The sequence below is a fragment of the Rhinolophus sinicus genome, chromosome 8 (assembly GCF_057876585.1).
Source record: "Rhinolophus sinicus isolate RSI-liver-muscle chromosome 8, RSI-T2T, whole genome shotgun sequence".
Classification (NCBI taxonomy): domain Eukaryota; kingdom Metazoa; phylum Chordata; class Mammalia; order Chiroptera; family Rhinolophidae; genus Rhinolophus; species Rhinolophus sinicus.
In genome coordinates, this window is record NC_142508.1 from 65,363,451 (window position 1) to 65,386,167 (window position 22,717).

The 22,717-nt window shown below is 48.6% G+C and overlaps 2 protein-coding genes across 6 annotated transcripts in view; both read left to right on the forward strand.

Annotated features, from left to right (window-relative positions):
- RANBP10 (RAN binding protein 10) overlaps window positions 1-8,365 on the forward strand; it is a 56,458-nt gene extending 48,093 nt beyond the window's left edge. For 2 of the 3 annotated variants that reach the window (XM_019756077.3, XM_074314712.2), the window contains 8 exons: window positions 132-244; window positions 1,756-1,864; window positions 1,975-2,123; window positions 2,317-2,524; window positions 3,269-3,390; window positions 3,886-4,031; window positions 4,315-4,426; window positions 4,844-8,365. In XM_019756077.3, the coding sequence (XP_019611636.2) occupies window positions 132-244; window positions 1,756-1,864; window positions 1,975-2,123; window positions 2,317-2,524; window positions 3,269-3,390; window positions 3,886-4,031; window positions 4,315-4,426; window positions 4,844-4,974 (1,090 nt within the window). In that variant the 3' untranslated portion in view covers window positions 4,975-8,365. The remainder of the gene's footprint in view (window positions 1-131; window positions 245-1,755; window positions 1,865-1,974; window positions 2,124-2,316; window positions 2,525-3,268; window positions 3,391-3,885; window positions 4,032-4,314; window positions 4,427-4,843) is intronic. The other variant, XM_019756086.3, reaches the window with a different exon arrangement.
- A 2,421-nt stretch (window positions 8,366-10,786) lies between these two features.
- The window catches only part of GFOD2 (Gfo/Idh/MocA-like oxidoreductase domain containing 2), a 36,503-nt gene continuing 24,572 nt past the window's right edge, over window positions 10,787-22,717 (forward strand). For 2 of the 3 annotated variants that reach the window (XM_019755989.3, XM_074314714.2), the window contains exon 1: window positions 10,787-10,981. The gene's annotated coding sequence lies outside the window, so the exon portion shown is untranslated. The remainder of the gene's footprint in view (window positions 10,982-22,717) is intronic. The other variant, XM_019755979.3, reaches the window with a different exon arrangement.

The window sequence follows — 22,717 nt, forward strand, 5'->3', positions numbered from 1 at the left end:
TCTCATTCTGTGGAGGCTGCACCTCTAAGACGTGTTTGTTTAAGACCTAAAAGGGAGATAGTTTGTCCCATCAGGTGGTTAGTGAGAAATACAGTTCTTGAGTGTCACCTTGAGCATTTCCTTTCTTCTAGCATGGTCTCATCTTACCTGGTACATCATGGGTACTGTGCCACGGCCACGGCTTTTGCCCGAATGACTGAAACCCCGATTCAGGAAGAACAAGCGTCCATAAAGAACAGACAAAGTAAGGTTGATACTCCTCTCCCCTCTCTCCCTGTCGCTCACCTGTCCCTAACTCTGCTCTCTGGTTTATACCAGCTTGGGTACTGTCAGGAGTCCCTTCAGCTCTGGTCTTCAACACCAGGAGATCAGCCCAGAGCCCCAGCCCAGCCCCCGCCCCATGCCCTGCTCTGTTCTCCTTCAGGACAACACTGCCCAGATGGGTAGTGTGGCAGCCTGAGAATGTCTCGCTGCAGCCTCCCTAACGCACACTCTGCTGGCCCGGCACAGGCTGGGGCCTGGTAATGGCTGCCTCCCATCCGCGCTTCTTTCCTTCCCCCTGAATCCTGGATTCTACTCCGCTTCTTGTTCATGGTCTTCTGCAAAGAGTGTGTTTGCATCTTAGACCACTGTCCTGCCTTTCACGCCACTCACTCCCCTTTAGTAGTTTTGCCTGCTCCTGGCCAGAGAGAGGACTCATCAGACAGGGCGAAGGCTGATGCTCAGTGGCTGCTGTGGTAGCACCTCTCTCTGCTCCTGCCCTTTGTAGATAAGCAAAGGAAAGAGCCAAAGGAAGCTTTCCTGGTGTTCATACTGACCTGTGTATTGTGTGTGGGGCTCATTCATGGAAAGAGGGTGTTGGAAAAGGGGAAACAGAGCCCAGAAAAGAGATAGGAAGAGGAGAGAGGAGTGAGGGAGACTGAGTGTGTATGGACGTGTGTGCTATGTGTGCCTGCTTGCGTCTCTCTGAGCCTGTTGTCTCTGTGTATGTGCATGTGTCTGTGTCTCCCAGAGAAGCTACACACAGCCAGACAGACGGAAAGGGATCCCAGATTTGGGATCTATGAATGAGAGAGCCTCAGACTCAGAAGTCGCTCCCAGCAAGACGCACCAGGCCCCAGAGCAAGAGCAAGATGCTGATGGCCTGAGAGGTGTCAACGTGAGAGATGTCAGTGAGGAGGATGACCTCCTCTCCCGGCAGGGAGCCCACTGCAGCCCCTGAAGACTGCCAAGACGTGGGCTCTGGCCCAGAAACAGTGCGCTCCCTTTGCCACTCCCCTGTGAGACTTGAAAGGAGAGAAGTCTGATGAGAGAGGAGCCCCTAGGGCCACCAAGCTGCCCGGGTGCCCATCTTCAGATCATGCTCCCACGTCCAGGGCCCCTTCTCCTGCCCAGGTCCGTGGCAATCTGTATTCCATAGGAACAGGCCTCCAAACTCACCCTCCTGCCTCTGATCTGAGAGTCCCTGCTCTGTTTTCCCCTCTTATTCTTTGAGGACTCCCCGACACTTAGCAGAAACCACGGTCTATTGTAGGGCTGGGCTGCCAGATTTTTTCTTCAGCCTCTTTTTCTGTGAGCATCTCAACTGTGCATGCCACTCTGAACCAGCCCACCTCACTGTCAGCTGGTCCATGCCCGGGTCTGGCAGTGTGCAGGCATGAAGCTGTGAGGAAGGCATGCAGCTATGAGGAAGGCATGCAGCTATGAGGAAGGTCTGTTGCCCCTGACTCACTGCCGTGTTCTTGCTCTCTGCAGAGATCCAGAAGCTGGTGCTGGAGGGCCGTGTGGGTGAGGCCATTGAGACCACACAGCACTTCTACCCAGGGCTGCTGGAGCACAACCCCAACCTGCTCTTCATGCTCAAGTAAGTTTTGGGCCCCACCAGCTCCCCCATAGCCCAGCCCTTCTCAGCTGGTGGTGGGAACATACAACCAAGACCAAGCCCAGTGCAGTGCCGCTCCGCTCCCTCTGCAGGTGCCGACAATTTGTGGAGATGGTGAATGGGACAGACAGTGAGGTCCGCAGCTTGAGCTCCCGAAGCCCCAAGTCCCAGGACAGCTACCCTGGCTCCCCCAGCCTCAGCCCCCGACACGGCCCCAGTAGTTCCCACATGCACAACACAGGTCAGCCACTCTCCAGAGGGCTCTGGGAAGAACTGGTGTGGAGAAGAAAGGCAGCCCACATACGCTTCCCTGGGCTGGGCTCAGGGCTCACTGCTGAATTTGGGGGAAGGGAAATGGGATGACTGTGGTCATTCCCAGGGCCCCACTTGATGGCAAGCTTCCCTTCCTCTTCTGACTGTCCCCTGGCTTCCAGGTACAGATAGTCCCAGCTGCAGCAATGGCGTCGCATCCACCAAGAGCAAACAGAACCACAGTAAATACCCTGCACCCAGCTCCTCTTCCTCCTCCTCCTCTTCCTCATCGTCCTCCTCGTCCCCATCCTCCGTCAATTACTCCGAGTCCAACTCAACAGATTCCACCAAGTCCCAGCCCCACAGCAGCACGAGTAACCAGGAGACCAGGTGCCTGTCTTGGTCTGCTTCTTCCTGTCTTCTCTGCACCAGCTGGGCCCACTGTAGCCTGTCTGTTGAGTGCTGCCCTCTGCCCTTCACCGCCCCACCTCCCTCCCAGGTCTGTGCCTAGAGTAGTAGCTACAGACCTGCCAGGCATTGGCTCCAGTTTCTGGCCCTATCCATGATTCAGTTGCCACTTTCCTCAGCCCTGTCTTTCTCCAGAGGCGCTGATTCTGCCAGGCCGAGAATGTGGTCTCTTCCAAGGAGACCAGGCCTTAGAAACCCCCAAGGCCTATACCGAAGTGCTTTTCCTGATCATGGCTTGTGGTCAGCCAGGTTGGGCAGGCAGAGGTTTTAGGCTATAAACTACAGGTGGCTTTCAGCAGCCCCCAGGCAGGCCTCAGGGCTGACCTGGGCTTGACTCCCAGAGGTGTGTACTGGGGCTCACAGACCCTGGTCATTTGGGGTTGGGGGGTGTCTAGGAGTGTGTCAACTCGGAGGAGGCCCAAGGAGAGGAAGGGCCCAGAAGCAGCATTGGGACAAAAGTGGGAATCAGGTGACGGGCCTTCGGGATAGCTGGTGTCACAGTAGGGGTCAGATGTTAGAGTCGGGGAAGCCTGAGCTGTCCTTTCATGCGCCTAAGGGCCCTTGTTTTACCCATAGCAACCTGTGGCTAAAGCCTGAATGGAGGCCCAACCAGGCTGCTCTAACCATATCCCCTTGGCCAACTCCCACCTCAACCCTTCTCCACAGCGACAGTGAGATGGAGATGGATGCGGAGCATTACCCCAATGGTGTGCTGGAGAGCATGTCCACACGCATCGTCAATGGAGCCTACAAGCCCGAGGACCTGCAGACAGATGAGTCCAGCATGGGTAAGGGCCGTGCCCCAGCATGGCGTTCCATCAGCAGCAACGCTCAGTCCAAATGCCCCTTCCCCCAGGAGGGGGTTGGGACGGGCAGGCTTTGCCAGCTTAAGAGCCTCTAGCCAGACCTGGTCCACTGCCTCCTCAGCTAATCATGAATAGGTGCTTAAGGAGGGAAGGCCCCAGCCTGCTGCCAAGACCAGGGCCGCTACGTTTGAAGCTAGAGGGAGTTGGTGAAAGTGGGCACTGATGATCACGCATGCTCTGGGTGGGAAGAAGGAAAGCTTCTGAGTCCTGTTCGACTCCAAGAGCATGTGCTAGGTGGACTAAGCCCCTCAGCTATAGATTGTCCTGCTCCCCCCAGCCCTCACTTATCTCTAGCAGAAGTTATGGAGCCCCCACCCCACATCCTTCTTGCCATATTCTCTTCGGGGTCCTCCTGAACCCTGTCTTTCTCTCCTCATTCCTCCTGATGTGTTGTTCTCTGCTGGTCTCTGGGTGCAGATGATGGGCATCCTCGGCGACAGCTCTGCGGGGGCAACCAGGCTGCCACAGAAAGGATAATCCTATTTGGCCGCGAGTTGCAAGCACTGAGTGAGCAGCTGGGCCGGGAGTACGGCAAAAATTTGGCCCATACGGAGATGCTACAGGTACAGAACAAGCCAGGCCCTCATAGAGTGCGCCTCCGTTTGGTAGTGGGGGCAGGACAGCAGCAATGGGGCAGAGTGGGCTCCAGTCAAGTCTGCAATGGGAAGCGGGACCTCTGGCGTGTACCCCACCCTCTCTCAGCTCGGGGAGGGCACAACGCTGCCTGACCCTACTGCAGAGTATGTTGGACCCTCACTGGGCACCACAGGGCCCTGTATCCCCTGGGAGCCATGGAAGTATGCGTGGTGTGTGCCGTAATCCTCTCAAGAGTGCCCTGTTCCTTAGGATGCCTTTAGCCTGCTGGCATACTCAGACCCCTGGAGCTGCCCAGTTGGCCAGCAGCTTGACCCCATCCAGAGGGAGCCTGTGTGCGCGGCCCTCAACAGCGCCATTTTAGGTAAGTGGATCTAACAAAAATAGAAGCTGGCCCGTGAGTGCCTGGGGTGCCCCCCCTCCCTTCTCTCCCTAGAAATGTCTGATGTTTATCCAAATCAGGGCTGTGAGCTCTGCCCAGGAGCTCTCTGGTGGCCCACAGGCTGAACTTAAATCCCTCTGCCCACCTGAGTGGTCTGGCGAGATCGGGATGGGCCCTAGCCTGTCACTGTGGACCCAGGCCCACCCACTGCTCTGAAGAAAGCCAAGGGCCTCAGGTTCCTGGCACGGCTGCAGGGCCATGGCCTGGTGGCTGGGACACATAAACACTCTGTTTCCAAGAGATTCTGTTTACTACCCCACCTTCTTCACCCAAGGGAACTTTGACCTGGGCCCAAGCCCTGGGGCAGGGCAGTGACCAGGCCTTGTCTCTCCTCCACAGAGTCTCAGAACCTGCCAAAGCAGCCCCCTCTGATGCTTGCCCTGGGCCAGGCATCTGAATGTCTACGGCTAATGGCCCGAGCGGGCCTGGGATCTTGCTCCTTTGCCAGAGTCGACGACTACTTGCACTAGCTGACCACGCTGGCTGGCCCTGCCTGGCCCTCCCTCAGCCCTAGGGCTAGAGCAGCCTGGCCCTGCATAGGCACCTGGCACAGGGACCTGGAAGCCTTGGGCAGAGTCTACTCCTCCTGCCTGGCCGGCCTCCCTCTCTCCCTCCCTCCCTCCTTTCCTTCCTTCCCTTCCCTTCCTTCCTTCCTTCCTTCCTTTCCCCACCCTCATTCTTTCTCTCCTCCCCCTTCACGTGCAGCGGCCTATGACACAGTATTGGCTGGTTACTCTCATGTAGCGCCTTTTACTTTGAACGGGGAGTTTTGTTTTGAGGAGGGGTTGGGGTTTTTTAATCTTTTTTTTTCCTCCGGACTGAGCCACCAGTATTTATCTCTGGAGAGTTTGTGCTGAGCTGGTTTCTGCTAATTTAGTGATGAAGCCTATCCAAGTTGGTGATAGCTTATTATTTTCATAAGTAAAAAAAAAAAAAAAAAGAGATTATATATATAAATATATATATTAAAAAAAGGCACAGTATTTATCGTAGTGTTAGTGGTCCAGCACCTCTTGGGTGAGGCTGTCCAGACACCGTACGTTTTTATTTGAGTCCAACTCATTAAAAAAGAATCATCTCTAACCTCAGCCAAGTGATTTTTTTATTTCAGGCTTCCCCTTTGTTGAGCCACAGGCCTATCTGCAGCCTAGGGAAGCCCAGTAGGCTTTGGGAGTGTGGGGGCACTTAGTGGGTACGTCAGGCCAAGCTGGTTTGCCGCATCCAAGAGGTGTGGGTCCCTAGGCCTGTGAGAGCTGGACTGAGCAGAGAACTGCAGGGCCATGGGTCCAGAGGAGAGAGGAGCTGGCCCGGTGCTACACAGCAAAGCAAGGGAGTGGAGGGTCCTTGGCCAGCACGCGATCTACCATTCTGCCCTTCCTCTCACTGCCTTGCCCCTTTCTCTCCCCTTTTCAACGTCCTGCCTTCCTTTGTTGTTAAGATGGCCAAATAATTCATTTACTCTAAACTAATTGCCTGGAAACTACCTGCCTTTGGTCCGAAAGCTGCTGTGTATCAGGCTGTGGGGAGAAAGTCTCCATTCCCAGGACGGAGGCCCTGAACACAGGCCTGCCTTCTTCCTGCCTGGATCCTCACCGTCTCTGCACAGCTCAGATGGAATCGATGCTTTCTGTGAGAAGCCAGGACCTGGTGGAGTCAGATTCTTGGGCTGCTGGTCGCTGGAGTGGAGGGAACCCTTGACCCCCTAGGCCAGGCCTCACTGCAGCTGTGCCAGGCAGCTCTCTGCAACTTGGCTCTAGCCACTCTTAGGAAAGACTGTTATGAATATTTGCTGGCCAGAGGAAGGACCTCATGGGCTTTGTAAATGTCCCACCAACCCTGTCAGATGGATCCCCACGAAAACTGTCCCAGTACTGCCATCAGGGAATCAGGAGAGGAGGAACCACGATGGCTGCCAGGACTTGGTTGGGCCATCTGTGGAGAGGACTGACTGCTCAGGAGGAGGGAAGGCGGGAGGCCTACCCAGAGGGGCACCAGGACGGGCTGGGGTTCCCCAACTGCTTCACAGTGGGAGGGAGCACATAAGCAAGCAGCTCCTGCAAAGGGCACACAAGGTCAGAAGTGGAACTTCTAGTCCCTGCCTGGATCTGTCCCGGGGAAACTCCTGCTCTCTGTCAGTGGACACAGGAATCGTTGGGATGGCCTGAGATGTTATTCAGTGCCCACCAGGCCTTGCTGGGCACACAACTGGACAAGAGAAATTATTGAATTGGATCAGCTGCTGGTGATGGAGTCAGGGCCCTGGCCCTGTGCTCTTTAAGAGTTCGGCCTTCAGACATGATCCTATAGGCTGCTGCTTTTTCTTGGTCCCCACCAGGGCCCCAGCTGGCAGCCCACAGACCACGGCTCGTCGGGGGAGGTGTTGTCCTGTAAAGGAAACTCATCCTGTGCAAGGCTGGAGATGCCTAGCTCCCAAACCCAGAGGTTGGAAACATCAGGCTGTTAAAATGGTCAGGAGCCAACAAGATTGAGAATTAAAACCAGAGGTTTTGGCAGCTGGAATGGGGTTCAGAGAACATCCACTCCAGCAATCCTCTCCTTTTACAGATAAGGAAACAGGCCCAGGAGGTTAAGTGACTTGGCTAAAGTCATACAGCAGATTAATGGCAGAGCTGGGACTAACTTCATCCCTGTGGGTTTAGTCCTAAACCTGAATGGAGGGTGAGGGGTGAGGCTCAACAGTGTTAGGGAGGCCGCTAGCAGTGTCTGAGCAGCTGGTACTTTCAGGGGTGTGTCAGGGATGGGGATGGGTGCCTGGGTTTGGGTTGTGGAGCATCTGAGAGGGCCCAAGAGGGCTCAGGACAGCTGTGTACTGCTTGGGGTTGGGTGTCCGCCTGGCTCACACTCAGTACCCATGGCCATCTCCCCATTTTCTGTGCCTTATCTCACTGTTTCAGCTGAGTCCAAGTTGTTTACTCTGTTCCTCTTCAGAGGGGCTCTCTGTCCCAGTTGGACAGCTGACCTTCTGGACATAAATAAGCCTTTGCCCCACAAGCCATGAAGAGGACCAAAACCAAGCTGCTTGAGCCCACTGTCTTGCTGATAGTCCAGGCAGGCCTGCCAGCCAGAGGAGCCCCGTATGCACACCCAGTCCTACCAGCCTGCTTCTGGAAGCTGAGAGTGGGGAAGGCACCTGGGAGGAGCGCTGGTGGAGAGCTGGCCTTGACTCAAGGGGTCAGGAGGAAGACCTAGCCCTGTGGGGTTGTCCAGCCCTAGGGGAGCAGCCTCCTGACTCTTTCCCCTTGTGCCACCAAATCATGGCTCCTTCCAGAGTGGATGGAAATTGGCAGACCACAGAAAGAAAGCCAGAACCCTAATCCTCACCCACATGGGTCTGTTGCTGGGTGCAGGCCATCAGAACGGGGACACCAAGAGATGGAAAAGTGGAGACTGTCCGGCCGGCCCCCCAGCACCTTCCTACCCCTTAAGCAAGCACAAAGATGAGGCAGAGAACTGTCAGAGCTGCAAGTTCTATGGTTGCTCACAACTCAGGTATGCACTCTGCGTGGCAGCTGGGCGGCAGAGCCTGACTTGACCACCAGTCCTGTGCACCCGGACCTGTGGCCAGAGTATGGACTCTGGCTGCCTGCGGTGCCGCCTCTTTGCATAGGGTTTTCCTCCATCAGTGACTACAGCTGACACAGACTTCCTCCAAATTGTGCACACTGGCTCTGCCTTTGTACTCGCAAGTTGATACTTGGCATTAGCATGAAACTTGTGGGTGTGGGAGGGTTTAGAGAGAATTCTAACACAAAACATCCTATTAAATTGTACTTGAGAGATGAAAAAACTCCTGTTGTATTTTGACAGAATTATTTTTATTAAAATACACATCCATGAGCAGTTCGAGTGTCTTGTCTGTTTTGCGTCTTACCGGGGCTGGCACCCCCTGTGTGGCATACCGGGCAGGTTTGGCCGCTTCTCAGCCCACCTCTCCAGTGCCTAGGCCCCGGTGCCTCCGCAGTGACCCTCAAGACTTTGGGTCAAGATCCCAAAGAAGATAGGTACCTAAGCTTCCATCCTCTCCCCCAAAATAGCTTTCATCTATGACAAAGTAGCAAATTCAGCTTCAAAAAGATAGGCCACAGGACCTCCTCCCCTCAAAATAAGATTTTAATACATTTCAAATACATTCACCACAAACACTGGACAGTAAAAAGCTCTTCTGAGGGGTATTGAGGTTAGCTTCCTATCAGTCTGAGAAAAAGCTTGTGCTGAAAATCCTAGTTCTGCTACTTATTAACTGGGTTACCCTGGAAAATTAACCTTTCTCAGCTTCAGTTTTTCCCATCCTTAAAATGTGGTCAATCCTATCGTGGTGGTAGAAGATTCTAGCATGCATAGGGTAGTGCTTGGCACATAGGGATGCAGTACATGTGACTGCCCTGCCTCCTTGAGGATGCTCTTTGATGTGACTGGCCTGCTCCTGCCTCCTCCTGCCTCCCCTGTTCCCAAGGGACCAGGGTTTTATGCAGAGGAGGGATACAGTAGCTTATGCTGGTGTCTACCTGAAGATGGGACTGGAAACAGATTGGAGGCAAACCAGCTAGGAGGCCACTGCAGTAGGCCAGATACACGAGGGCAGGATTTGAGAAATATTTAGGAGATAAATGAGCACAACAGGATGAGTAACTGGATGTGAGGGAAATGAAAGAAACAAGAGACAAGGCAAATGTAGGTTTTTGGCTGCGGTGAGGATGGGTAATGGTGCCACAAGATAGTATAGGGAACAAAAAGGAACAGGTGGTGGCTAAAAGTCACTGAAGTGGGGAGGTTTGCTGGAGAACATGTGGATCCGTATCTCAGAGAGACACGGTTCCTGGAACTGGAAAAGGGTTCTGTGGCCCAGTTTTTAAAAAAGGAAAACTTAACCGATGCTCTTAGTGAACATTACCAGCTAATTAAATCCTGTTAAGATGTGCAGCTTCACCCAGTACTTTCCAAACTTACATTACGATAGCATGCTTCACTCCGGCATTGTGTAGGACTATTACTCTACCGAATTCTCTTAGGGAAAAGCTAGTGTAGAGAGAAGAGTGAAGTATTAGATAAGCACAAATGTCTAGGTTCCGTACGTAAAGCTAAAGTAGATTAATTTCCCACTAGATTAGTGGTTCAACTGGGACTAACTTTTGCCCCCAAGAGGACATTTGGCAATGTCTGGAGATATTTTTGGTAGTCAAAGCTGGGGTTGGGGTGCCACTGGCATTGAGGGGGTAGAGACTAGGGATGCTGCTAAACATCCTACAATGCAGACAGCGTGCCATAACAATTCTCAGGCCCAAAAGGTCAACAGTGCTGAGAAACCCTGCTCTAGAGTGAAACAGAACAAGGACTAAGACAGAAACAGATCAGACATAAGCACACTTTGATTCTGCCTTTGTGCCTGGCCATTCACAATTCAGGGGAAGGGAGTAAGGGGATAAAACCCCATCAGAAGAGGGGTTAGAGGTGACAAATTCTCAATCATTCTCGAAGCCTTCCATGCTCACAAAGGTGGCAACAGTGGCGGGAAATTCTGCCAAAGCAGAGATAGTCCTGCTTGTCAGCAGGTCTCAGTGGAAACAACTGCTTCAGCTCAAATGGCACATTCTGTTATTACAGGCTGCTCTGGAAAGATGGCTGGGACACCCTCCTAAAGCCAGCTGAGCAGGGGTCCAGATTCACCAGGAGACTCAGCAAAGCAGGGTGGGGTCTCCCCGTGCAGAAATAACCCCTAATCCCACACTTCCAACACAGAGTGTTTTACACTAAGGTTTACAGGTTTCACTACCCTAGGGGACAGTCTGACGACCAAAAGGGTAGTCTTGTTATAAAACGATATGGGGCGGGGGGGTAGGCTCCAGTAAAGAGATCAGGGAGACGGAGGTCACAGTTCTGAAGAGCACTGACATCTAAGGAACAACTAAAGAACATCGAGAGGGAGAGGAGCCCAGACTAGTCAGAGAACAGAAAAGCGACAGTCATTAGGATTCAGAAAGCCGTGAAGTCTGGCGAGTTGAGAGAACTGGCAGACCTCCCTCCATTCCAGGACAACCAAGAACCACCACAGTTCCCAGAACCTTCTTGCTCTTGACGCCGGGCAGCGAACCAGAAGGAAACCTAGGATGGAAGACCACTCACTTGGTCGCCTCCACCGCCGGAAATGAATGGCCAGGGCCTCCAGCCTGGCTACTTAACCTCGCCCCTACAACGAGCGAGCATGCGCACCTCTGGGTCACGGCCCCTCCCAGCGCGGGGTCCACCCCCATCAGGGAGCATGCGCAGACCTTCTGCCGTCCCGCCCCTCCCTTTCCAGAGACCCCGGTTCCTTAGAAACCAGGCGGCGCGTTCCCGGTGGCGGCGCGTTAGACTCTGGGGCTCTGCTAGCCACCCTCACGGGGGGCTGGAGGCCGCCGAGACCCGTCCGGACCTTATGGTCTCCGGTGCGGAGCAGGGCAGGCAATGCCAGCGTACCAGGTGAGAGGCGGCCCGCGGCGGCGGGTGAGGATGGAGGAGGGCATGGCGTGGCTGCGAGCGGGCGTCGGCCGGGCCTCCTTCACGGCCGGCTCCCGAGGTCGGAGGCGGGGATACACACAACTTGGGCTGGAGGGGGCGGTTCTAACTGCCAGCACCAGCGCGGAGTTCGGGGGTCGCCCCAGAGTTCGCCCTCCCCACCTCAGAAATAGTACCTGCAAGTTGGGTCGTAAAATTGTAGAAATTTGGCTCCTAGAAGGACCTAACCCATCCCTTTACGGGACGCGGAAACCTAGGATCCCCTTCCCTGTGCAGAGCTGACCCCCACCTGTGTGATGACCAACGCTTTGTGGATAAGAATGTGCGGTATGGAAGCTTCAGACAAAGAGCTCGTGGAATAGCTGGTCCATCCTCTTTCAGTCATGAGATGGACTTTTAGGGGTAAATACGTAAAGAAAGAGTGTTCAGGTGGCAGGTGGGAGAAGGGACACCCCAGGAGTGCAGGTGGCTCTGGCAGCCCCCGATTGCCCACTGGCCACGTCTCGAGGGCCCTGGCCTACCTTTGAAGCTCAGGAAGGAAGCAGATGGACCCGCGGAGACAAAGGTGTGGTAAGGTGTTCCAATCGAGGAGATATTATCACATGAATGGTGAGGAAGGAAGGGGGGGTGGGGAGATCTGTGCTTGGGAGTGGACCTGCGCAGAGTTTACCTTCCAAACTACTGCAGAATCCGAAGAACTGGATAGGAATAGAAAAGTTTAAAGCTGCGTTGGATGGACACTAAGTAAGGTTGTAAACCATCTTATTTATGTTCACTGTCCCCACAGTGTCACGCTGAGGGTAAGACAAATGAAGAAAGCGAGTGGTGCCCTTTGAGTGTCCAGAGCCAGGGCCAGGCACCGCCCAGAGGACCTTTGTAAGCAATGGCACAAAGGTCTCAGAAGGAAGAGCCCTCAGTATATGACCTTTCAGTTGAAGGGAACAACTGTTAAATTAAAAAAGACTCTTAACATGTTATTGTGATATGAAGAAATATGGAAGATGGTTGTCTTTAAGAGTCGGGGGAAGCTAGATTCATTCTTGATAAGGAAACTCATTTCCTTCTGTAAAGCAAGAGTTTTAAGGCCATCCATTTTACAGAAAATGTGAAAAATTACTGCCTTTGGACTAGGAGTGTAGAGAGTCTGAGCCAAGAGGTGAAAAATTTCAGCAGATGGTTCTGTTGATGGACTCCCCATTTTACAGATAAAGATTCTGTTTTGAAAGGCTTTCTCTTACCACGTGGTTGCCCTATTTTTCCTGTAGAATGATTGGTCTGGGTCTGATCAGTTATTTTTATTTGCTAGGAAAATCAGATATAAGGTGTATAATACCAGAACCCACTAGTAGTAGTATTAGCAATGGAGGGAAAAAGCCCTTCCCCTCAAAAAAAAGATTTAAAGATTTGAAATGTGGGGGAAAGAAGTCCAATTTTTAAAAGATGGTCACTGATTCTAACCATCAAAATCAATTTATTGCTAGCTTGATAAAACTAATTTTCAATATATATTCAACTTTGCAGCAATTTTTTTTCTTTCCCAGAGTGATAAGAGAAGATACATGGAAAGTATGATAATGTTAATAGGTCATATTAGTTTAAGGAAGAATACTTTAGGTTCGCAAATCAGTGCCAGAATACAGGTAATGGATATTGTGGCTGTGAACTTTTTAAATTAAACATAGTTAATATGCAATATTATATTTGTTGAATGTTGAATAACATTCAACATTACATAGCTCTGCATTTCATTGACTTTTCTTGCATCTGTGGAACTATTTTGTATAAAAACCTCAAGAGATATTATGGGGGTATTATCAGAAGGGTATGTACTCTGTGCGGGAAATTGGCACTGTTAACCAAATCCTATCAGAAAAGTTTATGAAAATCCTTGTATTCTTTGTAGAAAACACTCCTTAGTTTAGCATTAGCTCAGATAGAAGACAAGTAGGCCAAAATCAAGGTAAGATGGACGGGCGCAGTTACTATCTATGGAGCTGGGTGGGGTGTGGGAGAGTGCTTTGAATGTTAAGTGTAAATACTTCCTTGAATGAGCAGTTGTAGAAGATACTGCGTATATGGTGGTGAGTGTGCCCGCTGGATTTGTGTGCATTTTTGAGCTCCTATAATCAGAAAGACACTTGTTTTCAGAAGAGAAAGATGGACTTACAGACTCTCAAAGTGTTTCTTCCTTGCTGTGGCAATGAAACCTTTGACGAATAATTAACCACCACTCCATTTTCTGGGGCAGCTGAGGGCAGTTATCAAACCTGGCCTGTAATAAAGTACTCAATAGTATTTAATAGGCCAACTTACCAGATAAACCAGTAATGCTAACAGGATTTACTTTCACTGAACTGATTGTCTAGTTATACAGTAAGAGGAGAAATGAAATGGGAATGCAGTGCCATCTGATTAAGAAGTTGTAATACACAGGCCGGTGTTCAGAAAATAGAGGAATCAGAGAGACCACACTGACTCAGAAGTGGAAGAGCCTTTTGATGTCTAACAAGTCACTTATGCATATTTATATTAGAAGGTCCAAATCTAGAATAAATACACCATCGGAACTGGACAGCATCTAGGAAGAAATTGGAGACTTAACTGTTTTTGAGAATTTGTATACAGTATATAGTAATGGGACACTTTTTTTTGGAGGCGGGGGGAATATTGGGGAACTGTTTCTCCAGGGCCCATCAGCTCCAAGTCGTCATTCTTCAATCTAGTTGTGGAGGGCGCAGCTCAGTTCCAAGTCCAGTCACAGTTTTCACTCTTTATTTGCTGGGGGCACAGCCCACCATCCCAGGCGGGAATTGAACTGGCAACCTTGTTAAGAGCTCACGCTCTAACCAACTGAGCCATCCGGCCGCCCCTAATGGGAAACTTTTTTACATACAAAAGTAGCAGCTTTGTATTGGAAAACTTTAAGAGAGTATAAAAGTCCAAATTACTTGAAAATTTAGGTATCGGGTGTTTTAAAAAGTGGGGAATGAAAGATACTTGAAATAGGCTTGGACTCATGAAAGTCAGAATGAGAGAGAGTGTGTGTGTGTGTGTGTGTGTGTTACATGCCATTGAGTTGGCTCTGACGCCTGGCAAGCCTATGAATGAGTGATGCCCACCATGCCCAGTCAGCAGCCCTGCTCCACTCCTATAAACTCATGCTTCTGTGGAGTCAACCCATCTCATAGTTGGCCTTCCTCTTTCCCTATTGCCTTCTATTTTTCCCAGCATTATTGTCTTTTCCAGAGAACGCTGCCTTCTCATAATGTGCCTAAAGTAGGACAGGTTTAAGTTAAATACTTAAATACTTGTTAAATACAACTTCCTGCTCTCTTTAGAAGGGGAGTGGCCAAGTAGTCCTTTTTTCCTAGGTACTGTCTTCTCAAGGTGACCGGTAACAAAATGCCACACTCTTTGGGACCCAGAATAGCCAGGAATTCCTGAGGGGATAGCTCACTCTCCTCACCTCTCCAAGCCATTCCCAAAAGCTTATTCTGTAAGGGTTTCTATCCGCCCTCTATCATGAAGGCTTAGGAATGAAGGCTGTGAGGAATGGGACCTGAGTACTGAGCACAGTCTTCCTCTCAGGCCTGTGATAACCGTGCTGCTCTGAAACTGTCAGCTCTCAATTTCTCATGAGACTAGATAGCCCCAAAATAGAATCAGGAACACTCCTACTTGGCATTGAGAGTTACCATATCACTTTACAACCTCAAAGTCTTTATTATTTACTTTCACAATTATTTTGTGCTTAGGATGTTAGGCAAATCATATAACTTCAGGACCATAAGCTTTTAACCTCTATATTTTTAACAAAACAAATTGAACTGACATAAGTGTCTATCACCAGAGAAATGAAAACCTAGTTCATGTAGTCGGTGGAATATCGTGTAACCCTTAAGAACTGTGATACCATGAAAAATTCTTCTGTCTAAATAGTAAATGAAAGAAATCAGGATACAAAGTCATGAATACATAGTTTGATCACAAGTACATTGAACAAATATAAAAACTTAGCAAAATAAAAGAACATAACAGATGGCTCAGTTGGTTAGAGCGCATGCTCTCAACAAGGTTGCTGGTTCAGCTCCTGCAAGGGATGGTGGACTGCGCCCCTGCCGCAACTAGATTGAAAACGGCGACTGGACTTGGAGCTGAGCTGCGCCCTCCACAACTGAGATTGAAGGACAACAATTTGACTTGGAGCTGATGGGTCCTGGGAAAAACACACTGTTCCCCAATAAAGTCCTGTTCCCCTTCCCCAGTAAAATCTTTAACAAAAATAAATAAATAAATAACAGTAACTTTCTATAGTAAATATATTTATTTTTAAAATGGGATGGTAGCTCAGTTTATTGTGGCGATCATTTTGCAATAAATGCAAATATTGGTGCAGTATGTTATACACCTGAAACTAATATATATCAGTTTTTACCTCAATAAAAAAATTACAATAAATTTTTTACAAAGTATATTTTCCACCTTCCAAAACAAACAAACAAACATCCCTCCTAAAAGTTTCTTCTTTCTTTTACAAGTGTAAAGGACGATATTGAACTTATTTTCTGTCTGCGGGCATTGCCCCATCTCACTTTATGACTGTATTAAAAGTGGTGGGGGGGCGAACAGTGGCGGGGGCTGGGCAGCAGTGACATTTCCTGTCTTAGGTGTCAGTGAACCAAACAGTAATGCAGTTATCTAGATAATGGACTTACATGCATATCATTGCAAGGTGGCTGCTCAGACCTTGTGCTGCTTCCTAAGACTCATATTTCTTTGGTGCTTGTTGGTGGATAGTTTTGACCCAGAGGGTCTCTCGGGTGCTTATTGATGGGTGGTTTTGTAGCACAGTGTCCCAAAGCACATTATAGGTTTCTGTAGCCCAGTGGTGGTTCCCACTAGGAAATGGTTATCATCTGGGAGGAGACTCTAGGGGTGGCTCTGGGTGTTTGTCATGCCAGGCATCTGATGGTCCAGGAGATGGGGAATGGTAGGGAGATCAGCTGCACCTCCCTTACTTTCCTTTTTTCCCCCCCTTCTGTTACTTTTCAGCCTTTTGAATTCATATTCCTGTGACAGGGTCTCAGGGGACACAGCTTGCATTTTGGAACAATGGGGGTATTTATCTGATGTTATTTTCAAAATTAAATCATTGTGTTTAAATAGCTGTTTTGGTTCCCCCAGCCCTGGGCTTGCTCCTGGTTATTCTTTTAAAATTATTGTCTTTGTTTCACCTTACTTCAATGTTTAATGTCCCTGACATTACTAAGATTGTTGTCCAGAGAATATTTAAATGCCTTTAAATAATTTCCAAATCACTATAGGAATGTTACCAAAATACCTAGGAGTGTTAAGTTTCAGGGACCTGTTAACTCCATAACCAAATAAAACCCATTCTTGGTCCTGAAAGAGCTGAGTCTCAATAGTGAGATAAGGCATTGTGCGTCATTTAAACAATATTAGAAAATTCTAAAACACTAAAATGAATGCCTATTTTCAGGTGGGCGTATCCCATATATATCTTGTATTTTATAACCAGCTTCCTTCATTACACATTAACCGAAAAGGAAAAAAGAAAGAAAGAAAGGGGGGGTGGTATGGCAAAGACTGTCCTGAGCTTAGACTTTTACATCTAATAGCCAGAATGTTGTTAAATTACACTTGAGCCTGGTTGTGGCCAATTGGTAAGTAGTTTTCTGCATACAAGTAGGAGGTATTTGTGAAAACACTGGGCAGTTACTGGAGAACTACTTAATCTTACTGGTGACCTGAGGTCATGTAACACAGTTAGAGAACGCTGGTCAGGGTTGCTGTGCTCTGGGGTGCCCTAAGAATGGCCTACACCTGAAATCGAGAAGGAAAGCAGACAGGTGACTCTAGAGTGTCTCTTGCTGCATTAGAAATAGCAGTGTTCACAGGAATAGAGAATACTTGTGACCATGTAGGAGGTGGAAAACACTAAGAAAACAAGTAAATTAGGTTTGCACATTGAAAAATGTTTGTCATGATAATTAAAAACTCATCCTCTTGGGAGCACAGATAAAACCAAAGTATGTAATATACCTCTGTCTAGAATTGGCTATTTCCCATACATCATGGCCAAATGTGCTTTACCTCAGTGATTTAAATGCAAAGGCAAGGAAAGATCTTGGAACACTCATTATGTTCCTGGGTCCAAGCAGTCCTTTGTATTCAGCTATGAGTGTATCAAGAGATGGAAACTAACCTTCAGGGACCTGGCTTGTCTGAAAACTGCTATGTCCCCCAACTCCTGGCATAACGCCTAACTCATTGTAGTGTTTAAAAATACTGGAGAATGAGTGAAGGAAGTACTCTGGTGACTGGGTATTGTGCCATTAAAAGGGGTGGGGGAGCACAGGATGAGATTCATGTTTGCGGGGGGAGATGAATTCAGGTTGGGAAAAGCTCGTAGGTCACCTGGGTGGGGATATCCAGTAGACACTTAGAAGTATAGAACCAGAGCCCCAGCAAGGGGCCAAGGCTGGAAATAGTAAGTTATAGATGTTTGCAGGGAGGTCGTAGTGGAGTTGAAGGGTAAAATGACTCTGGGAGAGAGTGGGGCTGAGGGTGACATTTTCAGGTCGCTGTCAATCTGGAGGTCATTGTTAAAGCAACCTTAGAAAAAAAGATCTTCTGGTTATTGCCATATTTTAAAAAACAATAAATAATTAATATAGCTGGTAGATGAGGACGTACTTTTTCCCACTGTAGTCATCAGCTGAAGCTAACTTTTAGACCGAGTAGCGATCCAAATACCTCTGTGGGTGTTTACTTCTCCTTTATGACCTAATTTAGCTGACCCTTTTGTACATTGGGTGGTCACACCTCATTGGACAGGTCATTAGGCCTTTCATTAGTGTCCCTCCTAGGACACGGTGTGGAGGGAACAGGAGGATGGGGAGCTGGCGTCTTTATCCAGGGCTAGTATGCTCTCCTTCTGTGGTGGCTGCCTAACAGTTTACCCGCTGTGTTAACTTGTGGATTCAGGAGAATAGCATTTCTTTCCTTTGTTCTGTTTGTGTTTCTGCTGTCAGTGAGAAGGCAAACTGTCTGTGACCATGGCATTGAGTCAGTGTAGGCACTTAAACAAGTCATAGGAAAACTAAACCTCCATAGAGCCTCGGGATCTTTGAAACCCAGAGACCAAAGCATTTATTGTTAATAATTTGTAAAACTCAACACCTGTTTCTTCACTTTGGCTTTTATTTTTCAATGGGAACATAAGTGCAGGTAAAGGAACACTTTCACGTCTATCTGAAAGCAGTCCTGCTAAAAGCATTCATGTTATTGTTTCAGACTCTTAAGTTGGTTAGTGGGGAGCTGTAACCGTACTACGCTAGGTAGTCGCTCTGCTATGAACATGCAGTTCAAAACTCAAGCTGCATGCTTTGTCCCAGCTCCTGCTCAGGCTCTGTTGATGCAGTGTGGCTGTCTTTCCTCTTTGGGTCCAGCTCTGCTATCCAGGCATTGACAGCCTATCCTAATTCTGCCACCCTCGCTTCATTCTAGATGTTGGAGGGCCAAAAGGAGGGCTGGAGGACAATTAGACACGCCTTCCTAATTAATTCTTGGTACATGATTGATGGCGAAGGATACATGGAAGGGATTCCTGCTTAGTTCACCAACTGGTTTTGCAAAATAAAGATTAGACTTAAAATTGATCTTCACATTTTTATTTTATCTTCTTTACCATGCTTAAGACTAGGCTCTCACATTACGGATGCCTTTGCAGCCAGATGTTAAGTCATGACCAGCCCCCTGCCCCCCGGGGGATGTTCCACAGTATCAGTGCTGGAGCAGCATTCAGAGTAGCTTATGTTCTTAAGATTTGGAAATATCATTTATTTAAAATCAGAAAGGCAAGAAGGACTTAGGCAGGAAAAGGTGTTGCCTTGTAGTCGGCGCAGCATCCGCGCGGGCTTTGACCTGACTTCTTGAGTCATTCATTCTCGGACTTACTCACCTGAATGGTCATTCCTCAGTTATTACTCAGTGCATACCAGGTGCCAGGCACACGTGCTCTGTCCTGGTGACAGCAGATGTGGGATAGGCAAGGTCCTGCCCTCGTGACAGACGCTAAATAGGTGCTCCCAGTGAAGTAGGATGGCACTGTGAAAGCCAAAGCCCAGGCTGCTTGGGACCTGGGAGCAGAAGCACTTACCCCAGCCTAGGCTCAGCCTTTCTGAGGAAGTGCTGTTAAGTGGAGACCTAGCAGATCTCCCCAGCATTTAACCTCAGGAAGTGAGAAGAAGAGATTGTTCCAGGCAGAGTAACGGCTTGGACCAACATCTCAGAACAGGACTGAAGGAATTAGATTTGGTAGCTGCTGGATGTCGAGCGCAGTGTAAGGGGGAAGTGGTGAGCTGGAAAGGTGGGGAAGGGTCAACTGGGGAGATGCTTTGTGAACCCCATCAGAATTTGGGATTCATCCTAGGGACACTTAATGGCTGGGGAAGGAAATGGTTAGAACTAGGCGAACCGTGGGTGTCTGTCGGGGAAACCAGAGCAGTGGATGAATTCAAGGGGCATTACGACGTCCAGGTGTTGGGATGTAGGGACAGACTGGCTGTGGAAGCAGGAAGATTTCACTGCAGCCACAATGGTTCCTTATGAACTGGTTCGGTTTGAATCACGACACTTGCCTTCCCTTCACAATTGTCTGCTGGCATTTGACTTAACATAGCCCCTGAGCGCTGCTGGATCGTGTGGTCCTGCGAGGCTTGACATGCAGTCTGTTTCTGTCAAGAGGGAGGAAACTTGACTCCAAGGGGACTGAAGTCACTGATAAGCATGAGTCATGTCATGTGGAGGAGGAGCGGTAGTTGGAGAGACACTTCTGAGTGAGGGCACCCTCTCGGCAGGTCAAGTTGTAGTTTAAGACTGAGAACAGCAGCTCATTTTCCTAATCCCAAGTGGCAGGTAGAGCTATTCTGTTATCATAGATGCTTGTTGTCTTTCCTGAACCATTAAACCAGATTGTGCCCCAAACTACTTAGATTAGTGACATAAGTAATCTCTCTTAAATTTGAGAGCATGGCCTCAGGCCCTACTGAATTAGATACAGTTTTGATGAGTTCAGCATATGTCTTGGTTTATTGATTTAGCTAACTATACAGGAACAAGGTCTGAAATCTTTCACTTTTCAGCAAATATTTATCAGGCACCCACTATATAATAGGCATTGTTCTAGGCACTCTAGGTTACAGCAATGAACACAATAGATTAAAAAAATTCCTTTGTTCTCAAAGCATACCTTCTAACAGGAGTGGTGGGGGAGACAAACAATGGGAAAATAAACCTGTTTCTGATAAGACAACACTTTGACGTGAAGGAGGTGAAGGAGTGAGTAAGCCAAGTGGATGGATATCTGTACAGTAGAGGGAACTGCAAGTGCAAAGGCCCTGAGACAGGAACATACCTGGTATGTTTGAGATACATACAGTAGTAAACCACAGTGACTGGAGCAGAGTGAGTGAGGGGAAGAGAAAGAGGATATATGGTCAGCAAGAGGAAGGGGGTGCCGACTGACCACGTAGGGCCACGTAGGTCAGTGGAAGAACCTTGGCTTTTATTCCAAGAGAGCTGTGCACAGTTTGGGTAGAAGAGTGGCGTGATCTGACTTAATTTGAACTGTCGCTCTCAGTGCTCCGTTGAGAATAGATTGGGGGTGCAGCATGGGAGGGGCAGGGTAAAATCTGGGAGACCAGTGGGGCCATTGCAATAATGTAGGAGAGAGATGATGGTAGCTTTAACTGAGGTGGTGGCCCTAGGAAGTACTTGGATTCAGGACGTATTTTGAAGGTAGAGAGCTCGCAAGACCTGTTTATGGATCAGGTGAGCATGAAGTGTGAGAGAGAAAGAAGAATCAAGGATTACTCCAAGGTTTTGATTTGAGCAGCTGGAAAACTTGTGTTACCAGTTTCTGAGATGAAGCCATTGTGGGAAGGAGGGTAAGTTTGGTGCGGAGAAACATCAGGAGTTTAGTTCTGAACATTTTAAGTTTGGGACACCTATTAAGTATCCAAGCAGAGACAGTTTATACTAGTCTGGAGCACAGGGAGGAGGACGTGCTGATGACCTTGGGAATTGTCAGAGAATAGATGGTATTTAAGCCATGAGACTGAATAGGAACCGTGGTTAACACAGCCATCATCAGGATAAACTAGGAGCTGGCACTGAGAAGTGGCCAGAGAGGTAGGAGGAAACCAGAACAAAGTTGTGTTCTGGAAGGCAGATAAGAGTGTTTTAAGGAGGGTGAACCTACTATATCAGATGCTGCTGCTATCAGCATCAAAGTGGTATGAGGATGAGAATTGACCGTTAGATTTAGCAACATTTTCATTGTATTTGGCAGATGTCAGGTAGCTGAAGCTTGTCAAGTAATTATATTTATAAGGTAACTGAAGCACTGATGCCAGTACTCTAGGGTGGTCAGCCATGATGCCTGAACACCGAGCATCGTAAGATGATTGTGTAATTGTGCTTTAAAGCTCTGAACATTTTGCTCTTTCCTCCTACTTCCTTTGGACCCATTTTATACAAAGAAATGCTGATGAGTAGAGGCTTGAACACTGCTCTAGGGGAAGGGACTGTCTGCCTCTCACAAACTGGCTTTTGCTGTTTTCTTTACCGAACTACCAATATGTCAGTGTTTTTATCATAATTCAGTTCTTGAATGTGGGTAGTGCCTTTTCCACGTGGAACGTGAAGTGCAGTACAGACACATCAGTTAACACTTCCTTAAAGAAGTTCATTTGTATCCTGCTGAATGCTCCCATAGCACCCTGTTCTTTTTCTTTATAGTACTTATCTTAAATTGTAATGACATGTTTAAGTAATGATTCAATTGTCGTATCTCTCCTGCTAGACTATAAACTCCATGCAGGTAGAAGCTCTATCTGTTTTGCTCACCAGTGTATCCTGTGCTTTGCCTAGGCCTGGCCCATAGCAGATACTTAATAAGTATTTACTAATGAATTAATTTCAGAAATTAAGGTGTCATTTTATACATAAGCCCCTGAAACATAGACTATGAAACACAGCTAATGTCACAATCTGTTTTAAAATTAGATTGAAGGCCCATCTCACTTAATAACAAGGGTCATGGCCATATCTCTGGCCATAGTGCTTTATTTTAGCATATTTTACATTAAGATACAATTACTGGAAAAAAACCTTTTTTTTAAATTCACCCACAGAAAAATCTAACTCCCAAACAAGCCCCTTGGCAGTGGCCCTTTGGAATGTGTCCGAGGGGACAGAGATCCATGGCAAAGTCTGTGGAGGCACCTCAGAGAGGGAGTCACGCCCTAAGGATGCACAGCTCTTGAAGAATGCCCCTAAATGGAGCACTCCAGTTGTGGGCTGGTTCTGGGGTGCAGCGGGGGGTGGGGGTGGGCGTGGATAATGACTTCCCCCCCTGTGGTATGCCACGCCTCATTGCCCAACCTGTCCAGCTACAACCACACACTGCACACCATTTCTCACTTACAGCATCATTAACTTTGCTTGCCTGTAGCTCTACAGGAGAAAAACTCCTTTTTGAACCCTCCCTTCCTTAGTGGGAGTTGTCTCTGCAGCTTGCCCAGTACGATGTTGGCTAGGGTAAAGTGCCATCCTAGGTCCCCTCAGCCAGTGCCGAGACTGTCTGCATCATTGGGCCTTAGCCTGAAGTTGTTA